Source organism: Sinohyriopsis cumingii, chromosome 1, assembly GCF_028554795.1.
Source record: "Sinohyriopsis cumingii isolate HCF-2022 chromosome 1, ASM2855479v2, whole genome shotgun sequence".
Taxonomy (NCBI): Eukaryota; Metazoa; Mollusca; class Bivalvia; order Unionida; family Unionidae; genus Sinohyriopsis; species Sinohyriopsis cumingii.
Genome location: NC_142961.1, coordinates 176,371,272 through 176,394,879, shown reverse-complemented (window position 1 = coordinate 176,394,879; position 23,608 = coordinate 176,371,272). Strand labels below are relative to the sequence as shown.

Here is a 23,608-nt window from a genome sequence, read left to right as displayed (position 1 = left end):
ACATTAATCTGCAGACAAAACACTCAAACCTTAAAGCACTTACATGACATTTTGCATATCTTGCACAGACTGTCCTATCCCAAATGTGAGCACACATATAATGACATGGACTCATGTATACCTATCTAAAGTGCTCTCTATATTGACCTAAAGACTTGTAAATCGTTGATGCACAAGGCTAACAAGGTAATCAAACCATGTGATTTCATTTTATCATTGGAGTCCAATGATCTGGATTTAGCGAACGTGTCTACCTTACCTGTATGCGTATATATATATATATATATATATATATATATATATATATATATATATATATATATATATATATATATATATATATATATATATATATATATAAACATGTTTAATATATGTGAGTCAGATGAGGATTGAAACATATCAGTATGTCTCATTGACGTCTCTCCAAGTTTTAATGTAAATTCTAGGACAAGACGGCTTTTCTACAAAACAGTTCGTGTGTCGCAGAGCAATGGAAGGAGTAAACAGCTGCAACACAAACAAATAGAATCCTAACAAAGATGAAAATGGAAAAGCAGTTTTACTCCATGTGCCGATAGGTAAATACACGATACTGATTTAACTAGTAGATTTCTATGCACATTTTAGATTTCCGTTGAACTCTATGGCGTCACTTCGACGACTTCTTTTATGTCCATTTATTTTCCTCTCACGTCGACAGTGATAAATTTTCATGCACGTAAAGAGAACAGTAAGGATAGCTAAATATTTGTGATAAACTCGCTGCCTGTCTATGATTCTATAAAGTTGGAGCAAAATTAAATAATTCAAGTCCAAGTTTAAAGAGATATGTTTGTGCCTTGTGTCAGTTAAACCATCGCCCCCACCCCGCTTCTCACTTCTCACTTGATGCGAAAGGTGATATATAAAACCTGCAGCAAAAAAGGAGTAAGGGAAAGTAATTTCTAAGTAGTCGAGCCACTTGATGTTACGAAATACCTGATATGGCTTGGCAAACCACTATAGATTCCAATATTATTAAGGTGACGTGTTTGGCGTACCAAAGTATTTTTGTAAGTGTACTTTTACCTTGCATCGCTTGACACTAACACTGCTTGCGCGGAACGGGCGTAATACATGTTACCGTGCGCGACTATATATATATATATATATATATATATATATATATATATATATATATATATATATATATATATATATATCTTAGGGATCTTGATTGGGACAGTCATTAGAGGGAAGCTGTTTGTACGTTTAGCTGTTGGGACGTGATTGGCATTACGTTTTGCCAAGTTCTAGCCAACAAATTGGGTGAATTGTATTCTTTTTAGTTCAAATTAATGTTCAGTTTCGCAAAACATATTCAATGTTATAATATAGGCTTGCATTGTTTTATTATACTTTTAGTTTAATTCACCAAGAGTGTGTGGCTTATGTAATGTGTTAGCGAGAGATGGTACGGTTCAGATTATTGACAGGTTATTTTGTTGCTATTATAACTAATATTGGAAATGTTTGTATATATTTTAGAGTTTCCGAATGTCATATTTTTTTATTTAGCCAGTCAATGGTACGTCATTCGTACACTACAGAAGGTCGTACGTAGGGAAATATTTCAGTTGTGTTGTTAATGGTTTGATTGAAATGCTCAGATGTTATTAATCTAAATGATAATCAGAAAGCAGATTATTTTGGAATGTTGTGTTCTCGTATTCAGCTGACTAGATATAGCTAGACGCCGCTGTAGTAAGGAGAGATGAAAGACCGCCAGGAGAAGTGCCTACGTTAGTGTGCATAAAAGACCTGGGTGGCTAAAGTGACCGAGGCGAGAAAGCGGGTCAAGGGCATCATATAAAATGTCAAGTAAACTTTGGTCATATGTATGAGAAACTTCATTATAGTATTTGACTACTAGAGAAATGTCATTATAGTATTTGACTACTAGAGAAATGTCATTATAGTGTTTGACGATAAGAGGAATGTCATTATAGTGTTTGTCTTTAGGAAGAAATGTCATTATACTGTTTGATAATAAGAGGAATGTCATATTTTTTGACGATAAGAGAAATGTCATTTCTAGTGTTTGACTTTAGGAAGAAATGTCATTATAGTGTTGGACTATAAAGAGAAATGTCAATATAGTGGTTGACTATAGAGACAAGATTCACGTTAGTGTTTGGTTATCTAAGACAACATCACAGAGTTACTGAATATTACAAATAATTATTTATTTGTTCTTCATCATTATTTTCCATTGGATCCATACTATGTACTTTTGTATTTATTTCAGTGTCCTATTTCTTTATTTTACAATCATTAGTGCGAGAGGATAATATTTTGTTTTCATTGTCACTTACATATGTGTTTGTTGTTTCCTAAATCCCATTCAGTCTGAAATAGTGAGAGCTCGATTACGTTGCACCTAAATGCCCAAGCCGTGATCCTTTATAATTCTATTTTAGACAATTTTTTTGTAATAACTAAATCCTTTTTCTGTTTCGTTTATGTGGAAGTTCTCTACATGATTGCCTTCAACATATTTATAAAACCGGACTTGTACTATAGTTTCTCAAACGTGTTTTATTAAATCAAATTGCTAATTTTAATTACTACGCCCTCCCACCACATCGCTCCGGTGCCATCACGTACACCTTCAATTGATACAATCTCTTGTAGCCAGCAATGTTTTGTTTTAATATCACTTTCTGCATTTGATTAAAGCAATATTTTTAATATTTAATATTTGCCCATATCGATGTCAGTCAGTTTGTAAATATTATATGTGTATATTATGTCACAGAGTAGAGAGCTTAATAGCGGCCTATATGCTTGTTGTCCAGTCGTCCCGTTTATTTATTTATGTTTGTTGATGACTTGATGATGTTACAAACCAATAAATAGTATTTGCACCAACAGGTCAAACAAGAATAAAACGACAGAATGAAATGAAAAATAAATAGATGGATAGATTCATGAAAATAGTTGGCATCCGTTAGTCTCGAGAGACGATGGAACTGCGCCCATGAGAGATGTCCCGGTTGGTGGTTGTGCAGCGTCTGCTGTGGCTAAGTAGTCCAATGCGGGAGTGGCAGTCCCTGCTGCACTTGCTGCACTTGAAGGTTGTGTCAGGTGTTGGTTGAAGCTGCTTCTTCTTCCTCTGCGATCGTCTTTCATCAGCTAGCAAGCGTTGCTTGTCCTCTCCGGCTTTCAGACCAGTGATCAGAGCATGTCGCCAGCCTGATCTGTCTAGAGCGAGCTGTTCCCAGGTGTTGACATCAATATCAAGGGCTTTCATGTCATGCTTACAGACATCCTTGAAGCGGAGATGTGGCCGTCCGATCGACCTTTTGCCAGAGGCGAGTTCCGAATAAAGAATGTCTTTGGGGATCCGTCCGTCAACCATCCGACGTACAATGCCCAACCATCTGATGCGGCGTTGGCGGAGGAGTGTGATCATGCTGGGAATCTTGGCACGCTCGAGTACCTCGCTGTTTGTTACTCGATCGCTCCAGGTGATCCCGAGTATGCGTCGGAGGCATCGCATGTGAAAGGCGCTCAGTCTTTTCTCTTGTGAGGCGTACAGAGTCCAGGTTTCACTAGCATACAAGAGGGTGCTTAGCACGCATGCACGGTACACGGTGATCTTAGTGTTCATGGTCAGCATGCTGTTGTTCCACACTCTCTGCGACAACCTGGAGAGAGTTGTTGATGCCTTTCCGATCCGCTTGTTGAGCTCAGCATCGAGCGAGAGGTTGTTGGTGATGGTAGAGCCGAGATACATGAACTGACTCGCCACCTCAAGTTCGTAGTTGTTGATGATGATGCTTGGGGGGTCAGCGTCCTGAACCATCACGTTTGTTTTCTTTAGGCTTATGGTTAACCCAAACTCATCACATGCTTTAGCAAAGCGGGTCATCAGGCGCTGAAGCTCAGCTTCTGTGTGAGTGGCTAGAGCAGCATCGTCTGCGAAGAGCATGTCCCTGATGGTTACTTCACGCACTTTGCTCTTTGCCTTCAGTCGTGCCAGGTTGAACAGTCTGCCGTCTGATCGTGTGTGCAGGTAAATCCCTTTTGTGGACGTCCCAAAGGCGTGCTTGAGCAGGACTGCGAAGAAGATGCCGAAGAGCGTGGGGGCAAGGACACAGCTCTGTTTATCTCCACTGCGGATATCAAAGGGGTCGGATGTTGGGCCATCGTACTGCACTGTGCCTTTCATGTCATCGTGGAAGGACTGGATCATGCTTAGCAGCTTTGGAGGGCAACCAATTTTCGCCAGGATTGTGAAGAGTCCGTCTCTGCTGACCAGATCGAATGCCTTGGTGAGGTCTATAAAGGCCAGGAAGAGGGGTCTGTGTTGTTCTCTCCATTTTTCCTGCAGTTGCCTGACAGAGAAGATCATGTCGATTGTGGACCTCTCTGCGCGGAACCCGCACTGCGACTCTGGGTAAACTCTGTCAGCAAGCGTCTGCAGTCTGTTCAGGGTGACGCGTGCGAAATCTTTACCCACGATGCTGAGAAGTGATATGCCCCTGTAGTTGTTGCAGTCACTTCTGTCGCCCTTGTTCTTGTACAGGGTTATGATGTTAGCATCTCTCATGTCCTGAGGCACTGCACCCTCGTCCCAGCACTGGCAGAGGAGGTCGTGCAGGTGTGTGAGAAGCACGCTACATCCACACTTGATGAGTTCTGCTGTGATGCCATCCTTCCCTGGGGCTTTACCTAGGGACAGTTTCTCTAAGGCCTTCTTTAGTTCATCTACAGTAGGTTTCTCGTCCAGTTCAGCCATGAGAGGGAGGTTTTCAATGGTGTTGAGGGCATCAATGTTCACGTGGTTCTCTTTGGAGTACAGTTCGGAGTAGTATTCCACCCAACGCTCCATCTGCCTGCCCTTGTTGTGGATGGTATCGCCTGCGGTAGACTTCAGTGGTGCTGTCAGTTTCTTCGTGGGACCCATTGCTTTCTTTATGCCATCGTACATGCCTCTGATGTTTCCAATATCTGCTGCTGACTGGATACTCTGACAGAGCTGAAGCCAGTATTCATTGGCACACTGCCGTGCTAATCTCTGCACTTTGCTTCTGGTAGACCTGTATGCCTGTAGTGTCTTCTGACATGGGGATCGCTTGTATTGTAGGTGAGAACTGCGACGCTCTTCTATGGCTGGCATGAGTGTGGCAGAGTTAGCCTCAAACTAGTCATTGTTCTTTGATTGCTTCTTACCAAAGATCTGTGTGTCTGTGCTGTATACAGTCTCTCTGATGTAATCCCATCTCTTTGGCACTGCCTTTGGGGGGTTCTGAGTCAAACGTCTTGGAAAGAGCATATGTGAATTCCCCAGCCTTGTCTGGATATGACGTCCTGCTCACATCAATGCGTGGTTGACCCTCTTGCCTTGAGCGGTGAATCTTCTTTGGCTGAAGCTTCATTTTGCAGCACACCAGCGAGTGGTCGGTGTCACAGTCACCACTGTGGTAGGTACGGGTAAGAAGCACACCCTTCATTGCTGACCGTCTTGTAATGATCAAGTCCAGCTGGTGCAAAAGTGTTTAGACCAGGGATGCCTCCAAGACACTTTGTGCTGTGGCTTTGTCTGAAAGAATGAATTGGTGATGCTGAGTTCGTGGTACGAGCACATCTCTAGAAGGCGCTGCCCATTCTCATTCATCTTCTCAACGCCAAACTTGCCAAGACAGGAGGGCCAAGAGTCATGATCGGCACCCACCCTAGCATTGAAGTCGCCCAGCAAAATCAAGTTCTCTTCCTTGGGAATTTTGTCGATGAGCCAGTTTAACTCATCATAAAACTCATCCTTGGTTTCTGTGCCGGATCTTAGTGTAGGAGCGTAGACACTGATCAGGTTGACAGGTCCGTTTGTGGTGTGGAGGCGGAGGGATAGCAGTCTTTCATTTCCTTGTTGGCAGGGTTCTATCATTCCCAGCAGAGTGTTCCTGACAGCGAATCCAACACCAAACTCTCTGGCTTCATCTGCACTCTTTCCTTGCCAGAAGAATGTGTAGTTCTTTTCTCTAAGGGACCCAGAATCTGGTAGTCGTGTCTCCTGTAGTGAGGCGATGTCGACCTGGAGCCTTGCAAGTTCGTCGTTGATGACTGAAGTCTTACGAACATCACTGATTGTCTGGAGATCATCTGAAAGCCCAGTCAGCATGGTCCGGACATTCCAGGTACCTAGCTTGAGGATTGAAGTCTTCTTTTTTGTTTTTATTTTGTTATTTCTTGGTGCAGTAGTTGCAGTCCGCTTGTCAGGTACTCGCGTACTTTAAGCCTTACTCACCCAGCAAGGCAGGCGAACTGTGGCGGGACGGTACCTTATTGGCTGGGGGCTGCCCAGTTTGAGGCGGGCGGTAGCTGTCCAGTGAAACATGTTGGTCTCTCCCACCGTCAGAAGCAACCCCTGGCGTCTGGCTCTACGCCAATCGAGCTGTGACTTATAACCGGTAAACTGCTGCTTCCCGTGTTGTGTCGACGCTATGGAGCGAGGCTGGAGTGTCCTTTCCAGGGCGCAAGCCTGGGCAGGGTGATATGGAGAATCAACTGTTGCCCATGCAGATGATCCCCCCTCTCCACGCAGCTGATGGATCCAAAGGAAAGGACAAGCCGATACGTCATGGCACCAGCTGCGTCGCAGGAGTTGCCGAGATGACACTGAAATCAATGCCAAGTCCCCTTAGGGACTCCGACTCCGGATTTTCTGTTGGGGTTTACTCCCTTAGCCTTTCCCCTGAGAGGGTATAGTCGCAAGGCAGCGAAGGTTTGAAATCGGAGTTTACCTTCCCCTAGATGGGCGACCAACCAAGGTTAACGAGCCCCATCTGCCCGAAGCATCTGGTTTTGAGGCGCCAGAAGCTCGCCTGTCATCCCTTCTCCATTCAGTTTAAACAGGTTCCGCCACTCGTGAAGGCCTGGAGCTGGGTTTGGTTGTCAGAGGCTCTATCAGACGCAAGCCATTGGGAGATTTCCAAGGAAAGTGGGTGCTTATCTCCACAACCGCCCCCGGTAGGTAGGTATTTATAACTGTGTATCAATTACATGCATTTAATTGCAGTATAAGGTAGGTATTTATAACTATCAATTACAAGCATTTATTTGTAGTATAAGGTAGGTATTTATAACTGTGTATCAATTACATGCATTTATTTGTAGATATTTATAACTGTGTTTCAATTACAAACATTTATTTGTAGATATTTATAACTGTGTATCAATTACATGCATTTATTTGTGGATATTTATAACTGTGTATCAATTACAACCATTTATTTGTAGATATTTATAACTGTGTATCAATTACAAGCATTTATTTGTAGATATTTATAACTGTGTATCAATTACAAGCATTTATTTGTAGATATTTATAACTGTGTATCAATTACATGCATTTATTTGTAGATATTTATAACTGTGTATCAATTACATGCATTTATTTGTAGATATTTATAACTGTGTATCAATTACAAGCATTTATTTGTAGATATTTATAACTGTGTATCAATTACATGCATTTATTTGTAGATATTTATAACTGTGTATCAATTACATGCATTTATTTGTAGTATAAGGTAGGTATTTATAACTGTGTATCAATAACACGCCATTTATTTGTAGATATGTATAACTGTGTATCAATTACATATATTTATTTGAAGTATAAGGTAGATATGTATAACTGTGTATCAATTACATACATTTATTTGTAGTATAAGGTAGGTATTTATAACTGTGTATGATTTACATACATTTATTTGTAGTATAAGGTAGGTATTATTTATGAAAAATAATATTGAATAAATACCCGTTCAAAAAAGATACACACATCTCAAAACATTCCGGTGAAACAAAAAATTACATCAATATTAAACCTGGTATAAACTACAACTAATATGACTTCTGAAACAGCAACACAAAGCAAATAATGGCGTAATCTGGTCATAACTCAAGGAAACCAGTAATGGCATGCGGTAAATTCTCAGAGAGGAACTCACAGCTGATACGAAAGTAACCGCCACCGTCCTTTCTGTATCAAAGTTGACGATTCAGCCAAGATCTCGACAATCACCTATTAAACAGATGAACTATCTCTGCTCGACGAACCACAGTAAATCCGGTGGATGGATGCGAGAACATTATATATTTTACTAGAGACTCGTACTGTTGTGTAGCCAAAATGTAGAAACTTTGTTTCTAGTATACTACATCGTCTGCTATGATTTGCATGGGAACATTGTATTCCATTCACTATTGGCTACATTAATTTTATTAGTAAATAAATATTATATATATCCAGACGATCATGCAATGAACCCTGTGGGATAATTTCACTCGTTACTCTGTCAATTGCTTCGGGCTGTAGTAAATCTCAACAGTATCGAGTAAACAACAATTAGAAATGTTTCAAATAGTACAAGATAATAATGTAGAATGTTATGTAGTTGGAAGACACAAGTATGCGTTTCTCAATACCAGTCAAAATTATCCTGTAGATTTATATAAAAAAATCGTTTCGATGCAAAGGATTTGAAATCTTACTCTAATAAGTGCTACATTTGTGATTTTGAAAACTCAAATATCTGATAATTGTTTAAAAAAAACGTATACATTTTTTGTCTTATTATCCTGCTATTTAAATGTTAAAGGACTCGTCTTGTCTTCTGTTATGAAGGACAATTCATAAATTGCTGGTTATACAAGCGTAAATTGCATGATTTGTTTCCTGCCGGAGGTGATTTAAAAAATATAACCACCTCGCTGTTGATAGGAGATCATGACAATATCAGGTGAAATACATTCCGTTGTTAAAATTAGATGTGCGCAGTTTGGCCTAGCATTCTCTCTGGCCAACCCCAGTAAGCTATATACATTTACTTTGAATCCTCGTTCCACTCCAGCATGTGCTGGTAAGTGTCTACCTTAATAAGGACGTGCAGATAATCTAGTACCGGAACTTGTCATTACTTGTCCTTGTCATGTGCAAGCTGCACCAATACTCTTTCTTCCTTGTCGTGTTCGGGGTTTGCCGGTTTCACAAACGGTTTGTATTCCTTGTCTGTGTATGGTTGTCCCCAATCTGATTAAAATAAAACGTCCACTGTCCTACGTGAAGTTCTGACAAGTCACCGCTTAGAGGTCATGTTCTTGTGACCTATGTTATTACCATAATCGCTAATTTTATTAGAAATCAAATGAAGTCTTATATCTTCGCGATTTTTAGATTGAGTAGTATGGCTGTAGAGCATCAATGTGCGCCGAACGATTTGATTCATTCTCAGATTTATGAAAGCTGTATTTCCATTGATTAATTGAACGGTCACCAAAACATGACCCATAGGCGGTCGGTCTCAGATCATCACATAGGACAGTAGAGACCTGATTTAATCAAATTGGTCTCCTCCCAGCCTTTGCTTTTTTACCTTTAATCTAAGTAAAGTGTGCATTCTATACGCTAACACTAGCAATGCTCAAAGTGGAAGAAAACTGCAAACCATGTGGCCAAGAATGTTAATAAGAATACCTGGCAAACGCCACTTACGCAAACAAGCACCATCGCCATGACCTGTATATTTATTATGGCCATTGGCTGGGCTGGCAAGATTCCACGGTCATTCTTATGTAAGCTGGGATAAGTCTGGGAGTGTGATTTTTTTAAGAGCATATTTGTATCAGCCGAGAAACGACCCAACAAACATCTATGTAGACAAAATCTTGGCTATTCAATAGTCTCCTTAATTGAGTTTTCAAGCGGCAGTCCTTGCTTTTTTCGAACGTATAAACGCTAACTTCAGGGTCCAGACAGTCAGGTATCTCCAACAAACTCATCTCATTTATCTCCGCAAAATGTTAAGTAACGACTTTTGTATCCCTCAGTACGGGATCGACCAGGGCCTTGCGAAATTGTTTTGGCGTCATTCTATTTAAGCCCCACGAAGTAGTTTACAAATGTTTGGTCCCAAACACCCTCCTTAACTCCACTCGATAAAAACGTGCGATAGTAGACGTAATGCCGAGCGTTTGATAAGTTTAATATCATTCAACCAAATCCTATAATTGGAGTTCAAATATATGATAACTATAATGCCGTGCTTATGATAAGCTTTATAAAAGTCAACAAAAATCTCTAAATGTTTTTTATTTTCCTTGTAATTCACGAGTAACTTTATTAAACTGCTTCCTTGCTCTGTTCTCAAGCTTCTTTTAGTCTCTTGCAGCATGTGGACCTCCGCATCTAGGACATATCCTCTAATCGGTCCACATTCCATTGCAAGACTTCCAGCATTTGTATAATGGACATCCTTTTCCTAATAATGCCATATGCATACCATAATATACGTAGAAATCTATTAGTTAACTCAGACATCAATGTGATATACCGATATGTTTTTCAGTCGCCATCTGACTCACATATATAAAGCACACACATAAGACACACCACACATTTCAATACTAACATTTCAAAAGGTCATAGATGATAGTTTCTTTCAAACATGCAAATGGAATATACCATAAATTATTGAAACAATTTGCCGACACAAACGAAATTGATGCAATTGAAAATTTTGCCTTTTGGTTAATTATTCTTTTCTTTACAGACAAGATTGCTAGGACTGAATCCAAACGAGATGCAACAGAGGCTCCCAGGAATCATCTTGTTGAAGAGGAACAAATTTCGGTTAAGCTAACCTTCAGACACTGGCTTGTTGGACCAATAGCTTTCTTATACATATGCGGATATATCATGTCTTTCAATGTCTTCGCTCAGTTTATCTTCGATAAAATTAAACGCACGGACTATCCCAATGTCACCATTCAGAATAACATGACCAATTGCAACGTAAATAAAAGTACTGAAAACTACAAGGTTCGCACGGACTTGGAGGAGAAATCAGTTCATTGGCAAATTTACATTTCGCTTGCTGGAAATATCATTGCAGTCTTTTCAAATCTCGTGCTGGGGTCCTATACAGATAGGTTCGGTAGAAAGTTTTTGTTTTACATAGGTACGTTCGGAAGCCTGTTAAGGACATGTCTAGTTGCTGCTGCTATGCATTTCGATCTCAACATATTGTTCTACATCATCCCTTTTACAGTTGAAGGCTTCAGTGGTGCCCTGTCCACAGTGCCTCAGGTGACCTTCGTCTATGTGGCTGACCTTACAAAGAAGGGCAAACAAAGGTCCTTTGGAATTGTGTTGATGGAACTATCGTTTGGTCTCGCTGGAGCTAGCGCGGGATTTGGTTCTGGTTATGCGATTCAGTGGACGGGTTTCTTTTGGTCATCGGTCATTGCTGCTGGTTTCTACCTAATGTCGCTTTTGTTAATATTCATATTACCGGAAACCTTTGTGAACAGGCGTGCATATAGCCCAAAGCTTCAGAACTTAAAAGATGCGATTGGATTCTATATTGATCCAGCAAACGCGGGTAATCGATGGATTTATATTGTGACCTTATTAATATTTACTTTGTGTGCATTAAGCGGGATTGGTAGCTCTGCTATTGAACCCCTTTACCAGCTAAGTACACCATTTTGCTGGACTCCTTTGAAAATTGGGTGGTTTTCAGCTCTCCGCTTTGGGTGTCAGCAGGTTGTTGGAATGTTACTTGTAAGGGCCGCGCAGATGCACCTTTCTGACAAAACTATAGCCGTCATCAGTGCAGCTTTTAGTGTAGCTTCTTACACGCTGGAAGGATTGGCTTCTAATGATTTAATGCTGTATCTAGGTATTTATTTCTGTTTCTACCCATATCAATTGCGCAATACGCCCATAATACGGACGTTTTAATCAGCGAGACATTGAGTTGCTATCAGGGTATTTCAAGACTTTTCTGCAGTTAATAGAAAACAAACAAAATTTGTTTACCTACTTGTAACTTTAGTAAGTCAATAGCCCCATCCTTGCATTATGCAGAGTACCCCTAGAAACATTACATTATTCAAAACGATATAGGTAAATGTAGGCCCAGTGTTTGCAACTGATACAAATTGTTGACTCAAAAGTGGAAATTATCGCAGCTATCATTTAAAGTTCTCCTTAAAGGACCGAATCGACTTGAAACTTTTAGACAGGCGTTATCATAAGGCCAGATTTCAAGTGAAGTCACTTCAAACCTTAGGTACACTGGCCTTATATATTTAATAACAGGATATTCTGTAACCATGGTTATTGGGTTTACAGTTAAGTTAGTTTTTAAAATGTCTTTATAACAAGATGAACATTTTTATTGCAAATTTAGCATAAGAAAGAAGACGAAAGTTAGTACACTCCAATACCAAGTGACCAGTGTGCAAATAATTTTATTCACACAGACCTATCAGGAAACTGAATTATGGAAGTTTTAAAACAATCACATTTATTTCCCAGAAGATTGCAGAATTTTTATTAAGGGAACTTAAGAATTTTATTTGCATATCTGTATTACTCGTTGTGTTCCATCATAAAAGAACTATCATATCAATCAATCAAACAAAGTCATTCAGCCAAGAGATATAACAGAATATACTTGTATATTCAGCTTTAAATGTACATAATGTTAATTTCTTTAATGTGAAAAGTATTGACAAGTATTGACAAGTCTACATAAAGATTTTTCAAGAAGTCATGAGAGATTCAATTTTGTGTAACGAAGGACATAAGTAAATATATGCATAGAGGATTATGATATGAGGGTGTGACGTGATACTCCGATTCAGTCATATTTCGAGTACATGATACACTAAACCTCTCCTCTTTTGATATATTTCTATAACTATCTAGTTCTGGGGTATGACATCATTATAATAATTCGGCCAAAATTTCTAATTGATTCGCTATAGGTAATACCACAGTCAACATCATTATCATTGATGTATCATTATCTATTACCTCTTAATATGGAAGAAGTAGCAAACTGACTTCATTATATCTCTTCTCAGTTACGGTTGTTGGTACTGGAGGAAATCTTACAGTCCCAATGATAAGAAGCATAATGTCATGTCTAACACCGCCAGAAAAACAAAGTACAGTCCAGATTTAAAATTCGTCACTATTTTTAACATCGTTGTTCCAATCAGATTGGAACTGTGCAGATTTTTAAAAATCATTGGATGAAGGTAACATTACAAAACTGTGTCAGTAGGTGTGAAATATCCCAGCTGGTGCAGCTTGTTTTTCTTGTGTTTAGTGATTTTTTCATGGTATTTGTTATTCTTTTATTTTATCAAATATTGCTATTTAAAAACTGTACTGTATTCAAAACTTGCTTATTTTTTTATTTTAATTAAGTTTTAAATATATTTACCATTCAACAATCTTCACAACTTAATTTATTTCATAGTATTTATCGTTTTTAGAAGCTTTAGAGGACATTTACATTTTATGAGTATATATAAGGACATTTGTCATGATGGGATATTTCCTTACATCTACTACGTATCTACGTTTTATGAGTAGATATAAGGACCTATGTCATGATGGAATATTTCTTTACATCTACTAGAAAAACATAGATTTGTATCTCTTATATATTGCAAGGAAAACCGTCAGTTTGCATGGATATTTCTTTCCATTCTGTGCCGGTGCGATTGGCGACTCGTTGCTACATCGATTAAAAGAAGTTCCAAAATTTTATAATAACTTGAGGACAGTGATCTTTTACAAATTCTCCTTGTACATAACGTTTCCGATAGTATATTTTGTAAAATTAATAAATGTTCTCAAACAAAAATGATGTATTTATTTGTATTTATTTTTTATTTTTCATCTTAAATTTAGGACACATTTATTATAATTAATGAAGTTGACATGTAATTCATTGGCTAATGCTGCCCGTATTCACTTAGCCATTATTTCGCAACATCTATCCTCTCTGGAACTAACTAGATATTCTCTTGGCATGCAATATACGTTTATATAATGCATATCATATTCAGTTTCAATAACACTATTGTCACGTTTGCTCAACCCCAGTTCGTAAGTTGTGTATAAACTAAGGTATCATTACAAGCCATGGTTTGAAGTCTGAACATTGCCGCAGGCTAGAGTTAATCTCGTTCGCAAGGTTACCGTACATATAGCCCAAAGCTTCAGAACCGAATTGATGACCAAATCCAAAAATCGATAAATAAATACAGAAATTACATGTGTTTATTTGACAAAACCTGGTGATATTATGACTGCCACTTTGGACAATTATCTAGACAAATATTCAGATCGATATATTGGTTGCATTGATGAATCTGGGAGGAAAAATTAGTTAATCTTGGTAATAATAAAACTATTAGATATGATGACGAAAAACAGCCAATAAATACTTTACCTTCTGTCGGCTTGGTAATAAAAACATGGTAAACAGTTTACTATAGAGCTAGAAACCGAGACGGGATCTTTTTGCAAATATCAGCTTGATTAAAACAATGAATTTACTAGACCTAATTCTGATCAAGAAGAAACCGCCAAACGTTATGTTGACCTTAAAGATGCTCAGAATTATTAGCAAAACAAAGATGTTTTTTCCTTCTTAAATTGTGATGCAATGACAGTCATATTAGACACTGCGATATCATACAACACAATAATCCCTAAATCAAAATCGCATGTGGTAGGTTTGCATATCAGCAAAGAGTATGCAGAAATTTAATTGCATCTTTTAAAAATTAAAATTTTAAAAGGTGGCATAACATTTTTGGGTGCATCACCAGTTGATGAGAGAACAGATAGCGTAAGCGGCAAAATTTAATTGCTATTATGATACAATTTGGACAATTAACAGTATACTAGAGCTTGAATGGAAAAGAAAAAAAATTGTAGCAGCATTTTTGTACTCTATCAAAGTCCCAAAGCATAATTGTGTGGAAACCGTGTGTTTAGCAAGATGTAAGAACGATAATTGCTATGAAATAGCCCTTAAACGCGAAGGTTGTTCCAAATATGTTATTTTACACATGCTTCTGTCTTTTGATCGGAGGAGAATATTTGTATTTGTTTATTGTCAAATAATGAGAATATTTCGATCTGAATTATGTACTGTGACTATACTATGCGATTTTTCTTTCATCTAGGTGCCATTTTCTCCACTATGTCAGCCATGAATCAGATCTGCAACGTGTTCAGCACTGTACTGACAAATACCGTTTACTCCGCTACAGCATCCATCTTCCCCGGGACAGTATTCATCCTTTTTGCTGGATTACAATTTGTTTGTGTACTTCTAATAGTGTAAGAATCTGTTCTTCTTGGCTACTGGAAGGATGCTAATCATTTGGTTTAATTTTGCGCTCTTTTTCAACAAGAAATGCTGCATTTATTTCAGCCCTATTTCAAGCGACGATAAATGCCATTGTTTCATGTTGGCCGCAGCATCTTTACATGAGATCTAGATCAACACATTTGTTTTTGTGGTCACATGGCAAAAATCTAACACGGATACTGAATCATTTGTATTATATAATATGCTACTTTAGGTATTTAATTTAGTTGGGAGAACACCATTTTATGCAAAATATTTTTTACAACCTATTAAAAATAAATGTTCGCTATTAAAGAAGAAAGAAAGACAGAAAATAAATAGGCAAGAGCCGGAAGAAACAAAGCTTCTTACCTGATAGTCGCTTCAAAAGCCAATGCTAGTTTCATATTAGCTTATAATTGAAAATGAACTTATTTTGAGCAATTTATTTGGAAAATTGATTTGAATTTATATATGTAATTGGGACTAATTCGCTATGGAACAAAAAGGGATAACCCATAGGAACTATAACAAGACAACTGAGTCCTGGTGTTGCAGAAAGCTGCTCTATGATCTAATTCCATTGTAATAATTACAGTGAACTGTTGTACCTGTTCATACATATAAACAATAATCTGCAGCTATGATTATCACAGTATCATTTTAAAAATGGAAATTTCTAACCGATCAACACCACCACCAAAAGAAAGCAAAAACCTACATAAATCGTAAAAGAGTTATTTATGCACATACTAGTTACGTTGTCAATATTTAGCCGGTGTTTCTTGTAACTGCACCTAAAAGCAAAATCTCGTCGCATAGGCAGACACTAAATCGTATCACATGCACCTAACGTTTGACCAATAATGTATACAACGTAATACAATATGTTGTAAGTTTGTTATTTATATGCAAAATATAAGAAATTAATTACAAGAACGTCGGATGTCTGTGGATTTATAATCTATGGGTTTACTTAGTGCATCACGTTATACTAGCAGGTTCTATGTATGTATTGAATTCATTTTGGCAGAAAAGCGTACTAGTCATATTCATACTGATGTGTATTAACATAACGAAAATATAAAAGCACTTAATGTTTCGATTTCAGGATGTTAATATACAGGACCCGAACTTCTAATGACAATTATTCACGGATGGAAGACGTAACAGAATTGTAACCGAGTGGGTTTTGGATTAAAGGGATAACGCAAACACAAATGTGATGGACGATGGAAATTTATAAAATGAATTAATAATGAAAAAAATATATGGTGCATAAATACAATGATTCTCTCACGCTCTCAATATACGATTGATCCAATCACTCTACACAAACATTCACAAATTGAAAAACGAAAATATAATTCATGTAATCTTACGTATGGAAAGTGAGACTTAAATAACCTCATGGACTGCAAATACGTTTCAAATAATATTATGCAATGTAAGTGAGATTCACATAATCTCACGTATGGAATACGATTAAGGTTCAAATAATCTTAAGGAATTCAAATACGTTTCAAATAATATTGTGCACCGTGAGATTCACATAATCTCCTATATTATGCAATGTAAGCGAGATTTCACGTAATCTCCTGTAATATAAATAAGATTCAAAATAATCTCATGCAATTGAAAATGTACTGAATGGAAACATCAGTTGGAACAAACCTATGCCTCTTTGACACTTGTACACTCGTACGATTCATAAACTGATGAACCACACAGTTTCACAGAGTCCTTGGGTTGGCTCACACTTTTATCGGCCGCTCACACCCTTCACGGATCCACCACGTGTACAGACATACGTATACACGTACGTACAGACAGCATACAGTACCCTTGTATTGGTTACGTCTACATTCGTGGCTCCACTACGTGTACAGACACGTGTATATATATGCCAATAAAACCAAACTGGTCATAACAATGGGTACTGAATTTTTTTTAGATATATGCTAATACATTAAACTCTAATTGCAACTTGTAATTCAAAGTCCACAACGTTTCAAATCTGAGTAGTAATATCATTACACGATATGACATTAAATCCTGAATAAGCTTCACATATCAAATAAAATATGAATTTAACACTTATCCCTATGGCTGGAGAACACAATGGAGAACGTTCACTCCTTGACAAGATCCAAAACGATCAATCTCGGTTAGAAATGGAATCTACATTAAATCCATAGGAGAGTGAGTAATAGTCAGGGTAAAATACCCGTGCATATCGTGGTTTTAATGTCTTTCGTCGCAAGTAATTTTCGACGAGATACATGCTAGTACAGTCACTTACTTGGAAAAACAAGTATTCACCCTAGGTAACATTGTACGCACGTACAACGAAAGATAGTCAAATCGTTCTAAGGCAAAACCAAGTTATTTCTTGCCTTATTCTGTGCCAATACCTCCCCCCCAAGAGAAAAAATGTACACATTTTTTAGCTGTCACAGAATAAAAGAAAAATAACTACTAATGCTATCTTACAATATTTACACTGGTTATACAGTAATCTGGATTTTCTATTTTGGGTAAAAATTTAACCAAAGTTCCAATCATGCACTACTCAAGTAGTCTTCCTCTATATTTTCAACTCCTCTTATTGCCTTTATACGGAAGCGATAAGGTTGTAGTGTCAGCGCCCAACACATCAATCGAGCGTTAGTGACCTTGGCCTTGCTTAAATACAATAAGGGTTGGTGATCAGTCTCCAGAACGAAATCTCTCTCAAAAAGATACGCATGATACTTCCCAATTCCCCACACTACGCCCAAACACTCTTTCTCGATAACGTAATAGTTTTTCTCCCTGGGTAGCAATTTCCTGCATTAAAACTGCTCCCAACCCAGTTTCAGAGGCATCTGTTCTTAAAATAAATGGTTTGCTAACATCTGGCAATTTTAATATAGGTGCTCTGATTAGTTTCTCTTTCAGCGCGCAAACAGCTCTATCTTGTGGCGGTCCCCACTCTACTTTGTTTGGTTGCCCCTTCTTTGTCAGATCAGACAGTGGGCTAGTAATGGCTGCAAAGTTTGGTATAAACTTTCTATAAATTCTTACTAGACCTAGAAATGAACGAACTTGCATCTTGTTGTCTGGCTTTGGTGCGTTTCTAATCGCTTCCACTTGCTTGGGGTGAGGTTTCAACTGTCCCGAACCACTGACCCTATGACCCAAACAATCTAAATCTGTATAACCAATACTGCATTTAGTGGATCTCACTGTGGGGTTCACTTTGAGGAGTCTATCGAAGAGTTCCGTCAAGACGGACACGTGCTCACTCCAAGTATTCGTGTGCACGAATATGTCATCTGCAAAGCTATCAACGCTTGCTAAACCCTTTAGCAACTTGCGCATCAAGCGACTACACGTGGCACTGGCACCTAATAACCCGAATGGCATTACCTTGAACTGATATAATCCTTTCTGGGTCGCAAATGCTGTCAATGCATGGGACTCGTGAGCAGTGGGAACCTGTCAATATCCCTTGGACAGATCCAATTTGGAAATCCATCGGTTACCCGACAACTTCGCAAATAGACCCTCCATATCTGGCATTGGTTCAGCGTCGAACACCATGATTGTATTTAATTGTCGGAAATCTATACAGAATCGGTTCGTCCCATCTTTATTTCTGACTAGCACTGCGGGAGATAAATATGATGAGTTGGTGGGTTCAATCACCTCTAGACCTAACATTTTACTCACCTCTTCGTCCACACCTTCTCGCGGGTTGTATGGTACCGGATAACCTTTGATTCTAATGGGGTCAGACGTGTTCAGTTAAATTGTGAGGTCTACCAAGGTTGTACAACCTGGTCTGTCGGTGAATACGTTCGAGTATTTATCCAAGACCGCGTTAATTTTCTGACGCTGTACTTTGGTCAACTCCGCACTCACATTAACTTGATCTACCCCTTCCCTTGCAACACCCAAGAGACACTCAAAAGAAACCTCGATTTTTGAGTCTAATACGTTGTCATTGATGACTGCCGTACAAACGACATTTAAGACCCCTTTTTCTACATTGTCGCTCTGTCTCTCGATGTACAACTTAAGCATGTTAACATGGAATGTTCTTAAATTACCGTCCATGTCAATTTTATAGTCCATGTCAGCCTTGACCTCTTTTGTTTCGTAGGGACCTTTCCACTGAACTAATACCTTATTTGTGCTAGTAGGAAGAAGCAATAGAACCTGATCTCCTACAACAAATTTCCTATTTCGCGCTCTGCGGTTATAATACTTGGCATATCTGCGTCCCGATTTCATTAATTCATCACGAGCCATCCGGCATGTACTTTCTAGTTTTTCTCGCAGATCTAACACGTACTGGTAGGTAGTTTTTATTTCTTCGTTCGCGACGTCACCTGTCCAAAGTTTGCGTAGTATTCACATTGGGCCTCAAACTGTTCTTCCGTAAAGCAATTCGAAGGCTGAAAACCCTAAACTTTCTCGCGGTACTTCAAGGTACGCAAACAGAACCGCGTTCAAATAGCGGTCCCAGTCTTGCGGACATTCCGCGCACATTTTTCGTAACATATGTTTTAGGGTACCATTAAACTTTTCTACCAGTCCATTGCACATCGGATGGTATGGGGTAGTGTTCAGCTGTTTGACTGGGCACCACAATCCATAAGGATTTCTTCTGGCACCAATACCCTACTGAACATGTCAACCAATGTATCAGCCACCCGTTCCGTTTCAATAGTTGCTAACGCTACGGCTTCTGGATATCTGGTTGGGTAATCCACAAGAGTAAGAATATACCGGTTCTTCCTTTTGTTCCTGAAATTGTTTTCACGCTGCAGTGATTACATTATAGCTTTGCATATAGTTCTTGTATATACAGCCATGAGACGTCATAGTAAGTACACTTTGAAGGATGCTACATCCATCGACAAACACATGTAATTTCAAACTCGAATGACTATAAACGCTTTTGCACATACAGTCATGAAATTCGATGGGTGCGTTCACCTTTAAAATCACCCACCACAGACATTACAAACATGAAGGCAGAAGTGATTTTGTATGTTCTTTTCATTCTTCATTGAATATTTCGTGTTTTGTATAAAGTTGTAGCTTAGTTACCAAGACACCTTTGCATGTATGGTCTTTAAGCTTGACATGTGCATTTCCTTCTATCACTTATGTTAGTACCTAAAAATGTAAATTATTGTTGCAAAATCCCATTGCTCTTAATAAATAGGTAAGTTTGCATATAATTCCTCACAGTTTTCCGATGGTTTGATTCTTATCAAAGACCTTCAGTCATGTATCTATGAAAAGCGCAAACAACGAAGTAAAATCGTTAACTTGAACTGATTTAACGGAGTAATGCATGTGAATAATAGCAATTGTTATCGTGTCCTCTCTAGATTCGTTTCTTAAGTGCCAACTCCATTCTTTTCTAATAATACGATTATGAAACTTTCCCAGTCATTGAATAGTAAAAACAAACATGCAAGTATCATTTTGTATTAGTCGTCTGGTATGGTACTAACAGCTGCCTCGCTAGACGCTCAGCATTAAGAGGTCAGTGTTAGGACTGGACGGCCTGGTGTCAGGATAATGTGACTGGGAGGGACATCATGCTACATGTCTGCGGCATGATGCCCCAGTGCCAGACATCACTATAAACTGCCACTCTGCAGACATCGTAGCGATATGACTGAAAAATTGTTAAAGCTACGTTAAAAAATCATAATCACACACACACACACACACACACACACACACACACACACATTAGTCGTCTGGTCTTCTATTGCAGGTTGCTTGCATATGGCACACGGACCTACCAAAGGGATGGATACTCCAAAATAGAAGATACCGTCGATGAGGAATGATTGGGATTTGCGATTTTCTTGTTTTCCAATAATACGTGTGATCTATCAGTTGAATTGTCGTTTAGGCCGAGATTGATAAATTTTACCATTTTAGAGTTTTAGAAACAGTTTAGCTATAAATAGTAATGTAAGTCTCATTCAATGTATTCCTCGTAACGTGATCTGCATAACAACGAACTTTGTATTAGTGATAATAGCAGCGAAGATCAGGTTTGCTAAACAAATGATTAAATATCACAACAGCTAGTAGTATTATAGACGTGTTGCATTACCATTGCCTGCAAAGTATTATCGCCGTATTTTGTTAAATAATGTCGTCAACTCTTACTTGTATCACAAGTGTTTCAGCAATGTGGATCATAAGATTTCGTATATATCCAGTGATAAACGTTTACAATCTTAACAAATAAGAATGTGCCTTTTATATATCACGTTGTAAATGTCTTTTTGTCAATAAACTAGGTTTGTTTAACAATTTCTAATGTCCATAGTGAGTGCTAAATCCACAAAACCTCTGTAACTTACATTTCTTATACCTGATTATTCTAGTTTTATTTCTATATTTTAAGTGTTTATGTTATCTCTCTCATAAAACTGTATTGCATATACTGAACTATACTGCTAAAGACTACACTGTATTACACGACACTAAAATGGGTATTCGTGATTAATATTGCAAAATGGTGATTACTTTGCACTGCTTTCTATTTATGTGTAACGTAGACTTGACATTGTCTAAAATGACTATGGAAAAGATGTCTTAAATTTTCAATTTATATTTTATGTTGGATGTAGAAAATACATCTTGATAAATATTCACGATGAAAACAACACAGCAGAGCAACAGCAGTGATGCAGTTTTCAAGTAGCATGCTCTCTTTTAAAAGTTCCTGGGAACATAGTTTAATATATATTTATCTGAACCAGCCCAATGAATTCGTGAACTCGTCAAAAAATTCAATCATTAACAAAGATACACCATGTGATCGTTATTAATGTATAACCTGCATTTCATCGGTTAGAGCTTTAGATGCCTAGTGGTTAGAGCGTCCGCCTCGGATGCGGGAGGTCGCGGGTTCCAACCCCGGCCGAGTCATACCAAAGACTTATAAATTATAATACTAACAGCTGCCTCGCTAGGCGCTCAGCATTAAGAGGTCAGTGTTAGGACTGGTCGGCCTGGTCTCAGGATAATGTGACCGGGTGGGACATCATGCTACATGTCTGCGGCATGATGCCTCAGGGCTAGACATCACTATAAACTGCCACTCTGCAGGCATCGTAGCGATGTGACTGAAAAATTGTTAAAGCTACCTTAAAAATCCATATCACACACACACACACACACACACACACAGAGAGAGAGCTTTATAGACAAACGCTTGCGCTATGGTGTACATATATGCAATTAGTTAAATATCATCAAGAAATGCCTAAAAACTAATTCCAAACAGCAAAAGTAGTCGTTAAGTATTAACATTGTTATAATTAGTTTTCTTGACGCCACCTGTCAAGTGTACTTGAGAGACGCTTTTTTCACAGCAGATTAAAAATTACAAATTTGACTGAGAATCTAAATTTCTACAGAATCACACAAGGCATATCACTATAGTAAAGCTTATTATACCATTTCGATTCATTTGTATGCAACCATTAATTGACCTACCCATCTACAAAATGCGTTAAGCAGGCTCCGTTGTTACGTTCATTAGTTAGCTTTAGAAAAAGGACGGCATAATGGAATCCCCCCCCAAAAAAGAATCAACGTTAATGAATATTATATGATAAAAGCTAAATAGAAAATGAATATAATTTTGTTTTACAGTGCCTTTAATGTAGATCTTAGAAACCAGACATTTTAGCACCGAAAAAACCCGTGTGAATAAATCTTCTATTCTTTGATGAAGTTTTTGAACCATTTCATAATATCTCAATTCGCACAATTCGTCTTTTTAGTATACCACAGAAGAGATCAAATGTACAAGCAACTAAATTATTATTTTATCTTGTTTTATTTTTCTCTACTTGTATGAAAGATCAAAACTATGTAGTTACATAATGCTAGTACTCTTTTATCTTCTCTCTCTCTCTCTCTCTCTCTCTCTCTCTCTCTCTCTATATATATATATATATATATATATATATATATATATCTATTTCGTCTTTCCTTTTTGAGCTTACTATGTTAAACATATTTATAATATGACACTCAACATAATTGCAATATTGTTACGCAACTATAGTACTATGGCCTACATTACTAATAGTGTTGTGTAACTATAGTACTATGGGCCTATGGCCTACATTACCAATAGTGTTGTGTAAATATAGTACTATGGGCCTATGACCTACATTACCAATAGGGTTGTGTAATCATAGTGCTATGGGCCTATGGCCTCCATTACTAATATTGTTGTCATTGTCATAATTAGTTTTCTACATGAATTATGGAAACTGCCAATGACTGAAAGCTTACATGATCAGTTGCCCTGTGTCACCGACACTATGTTGGAAAACGATGGATAAATCAGGTAC

At 38.1% G+C, this 23,608-nt stretch overlaps 1 protein-coding gene across 5 annotated transcripts; it reads left to right on the top strand.

Moving 5' to 3' along the window:
* Positions 1–414: 414 nt before the first annotated feature.
* Positions 415–21,593, top strand: LOC149808440 (lysosomal proton-coupled steroid conjugate and bile acid symporter SLC46A3-like). Of its 5 annotated transcripts, XM_089977265.1 has the most exons (5): positions 415–581; positions 10,602–11,732; positions 12,925–13,008; positions 15,049–15,205; positions 20,998–21,558. In XM_089977265.1, the coding sequence occupies exons 2-5, from the start codon at positions 10,748–10,750 to the stop codon at positions 21,071–21,073; spliced, it is 1,302 nt and encodes a 433-aa protein (XP_089833391.1). In that variant the 5' UTR covers positions 415–581; positions 10,602–10,747; the 3' UTR covers positions 21,074–21,558. The 5 variants fall into 5 exon arrangements, with proteins under 5 accessions (XP_089833391.1, XP_089833373.1, XP_089833382.1 ...); XM_089977236.1 differs by lacking the exons at positions 415–581; positions 20,998–21,558 and adding an exon at positions 16,327–17,243 and having other exon boundaries at positions 7,706–11,732; XM_089977227.1 differs by lacking the exon at positions 415–581 and having other exon boundaries at positions 7,709–11,732; positions 20,998–21,559.
* The last annotated feature ends 2,015 nt before the right edge of the window (positions 21,594–23,608 follow it).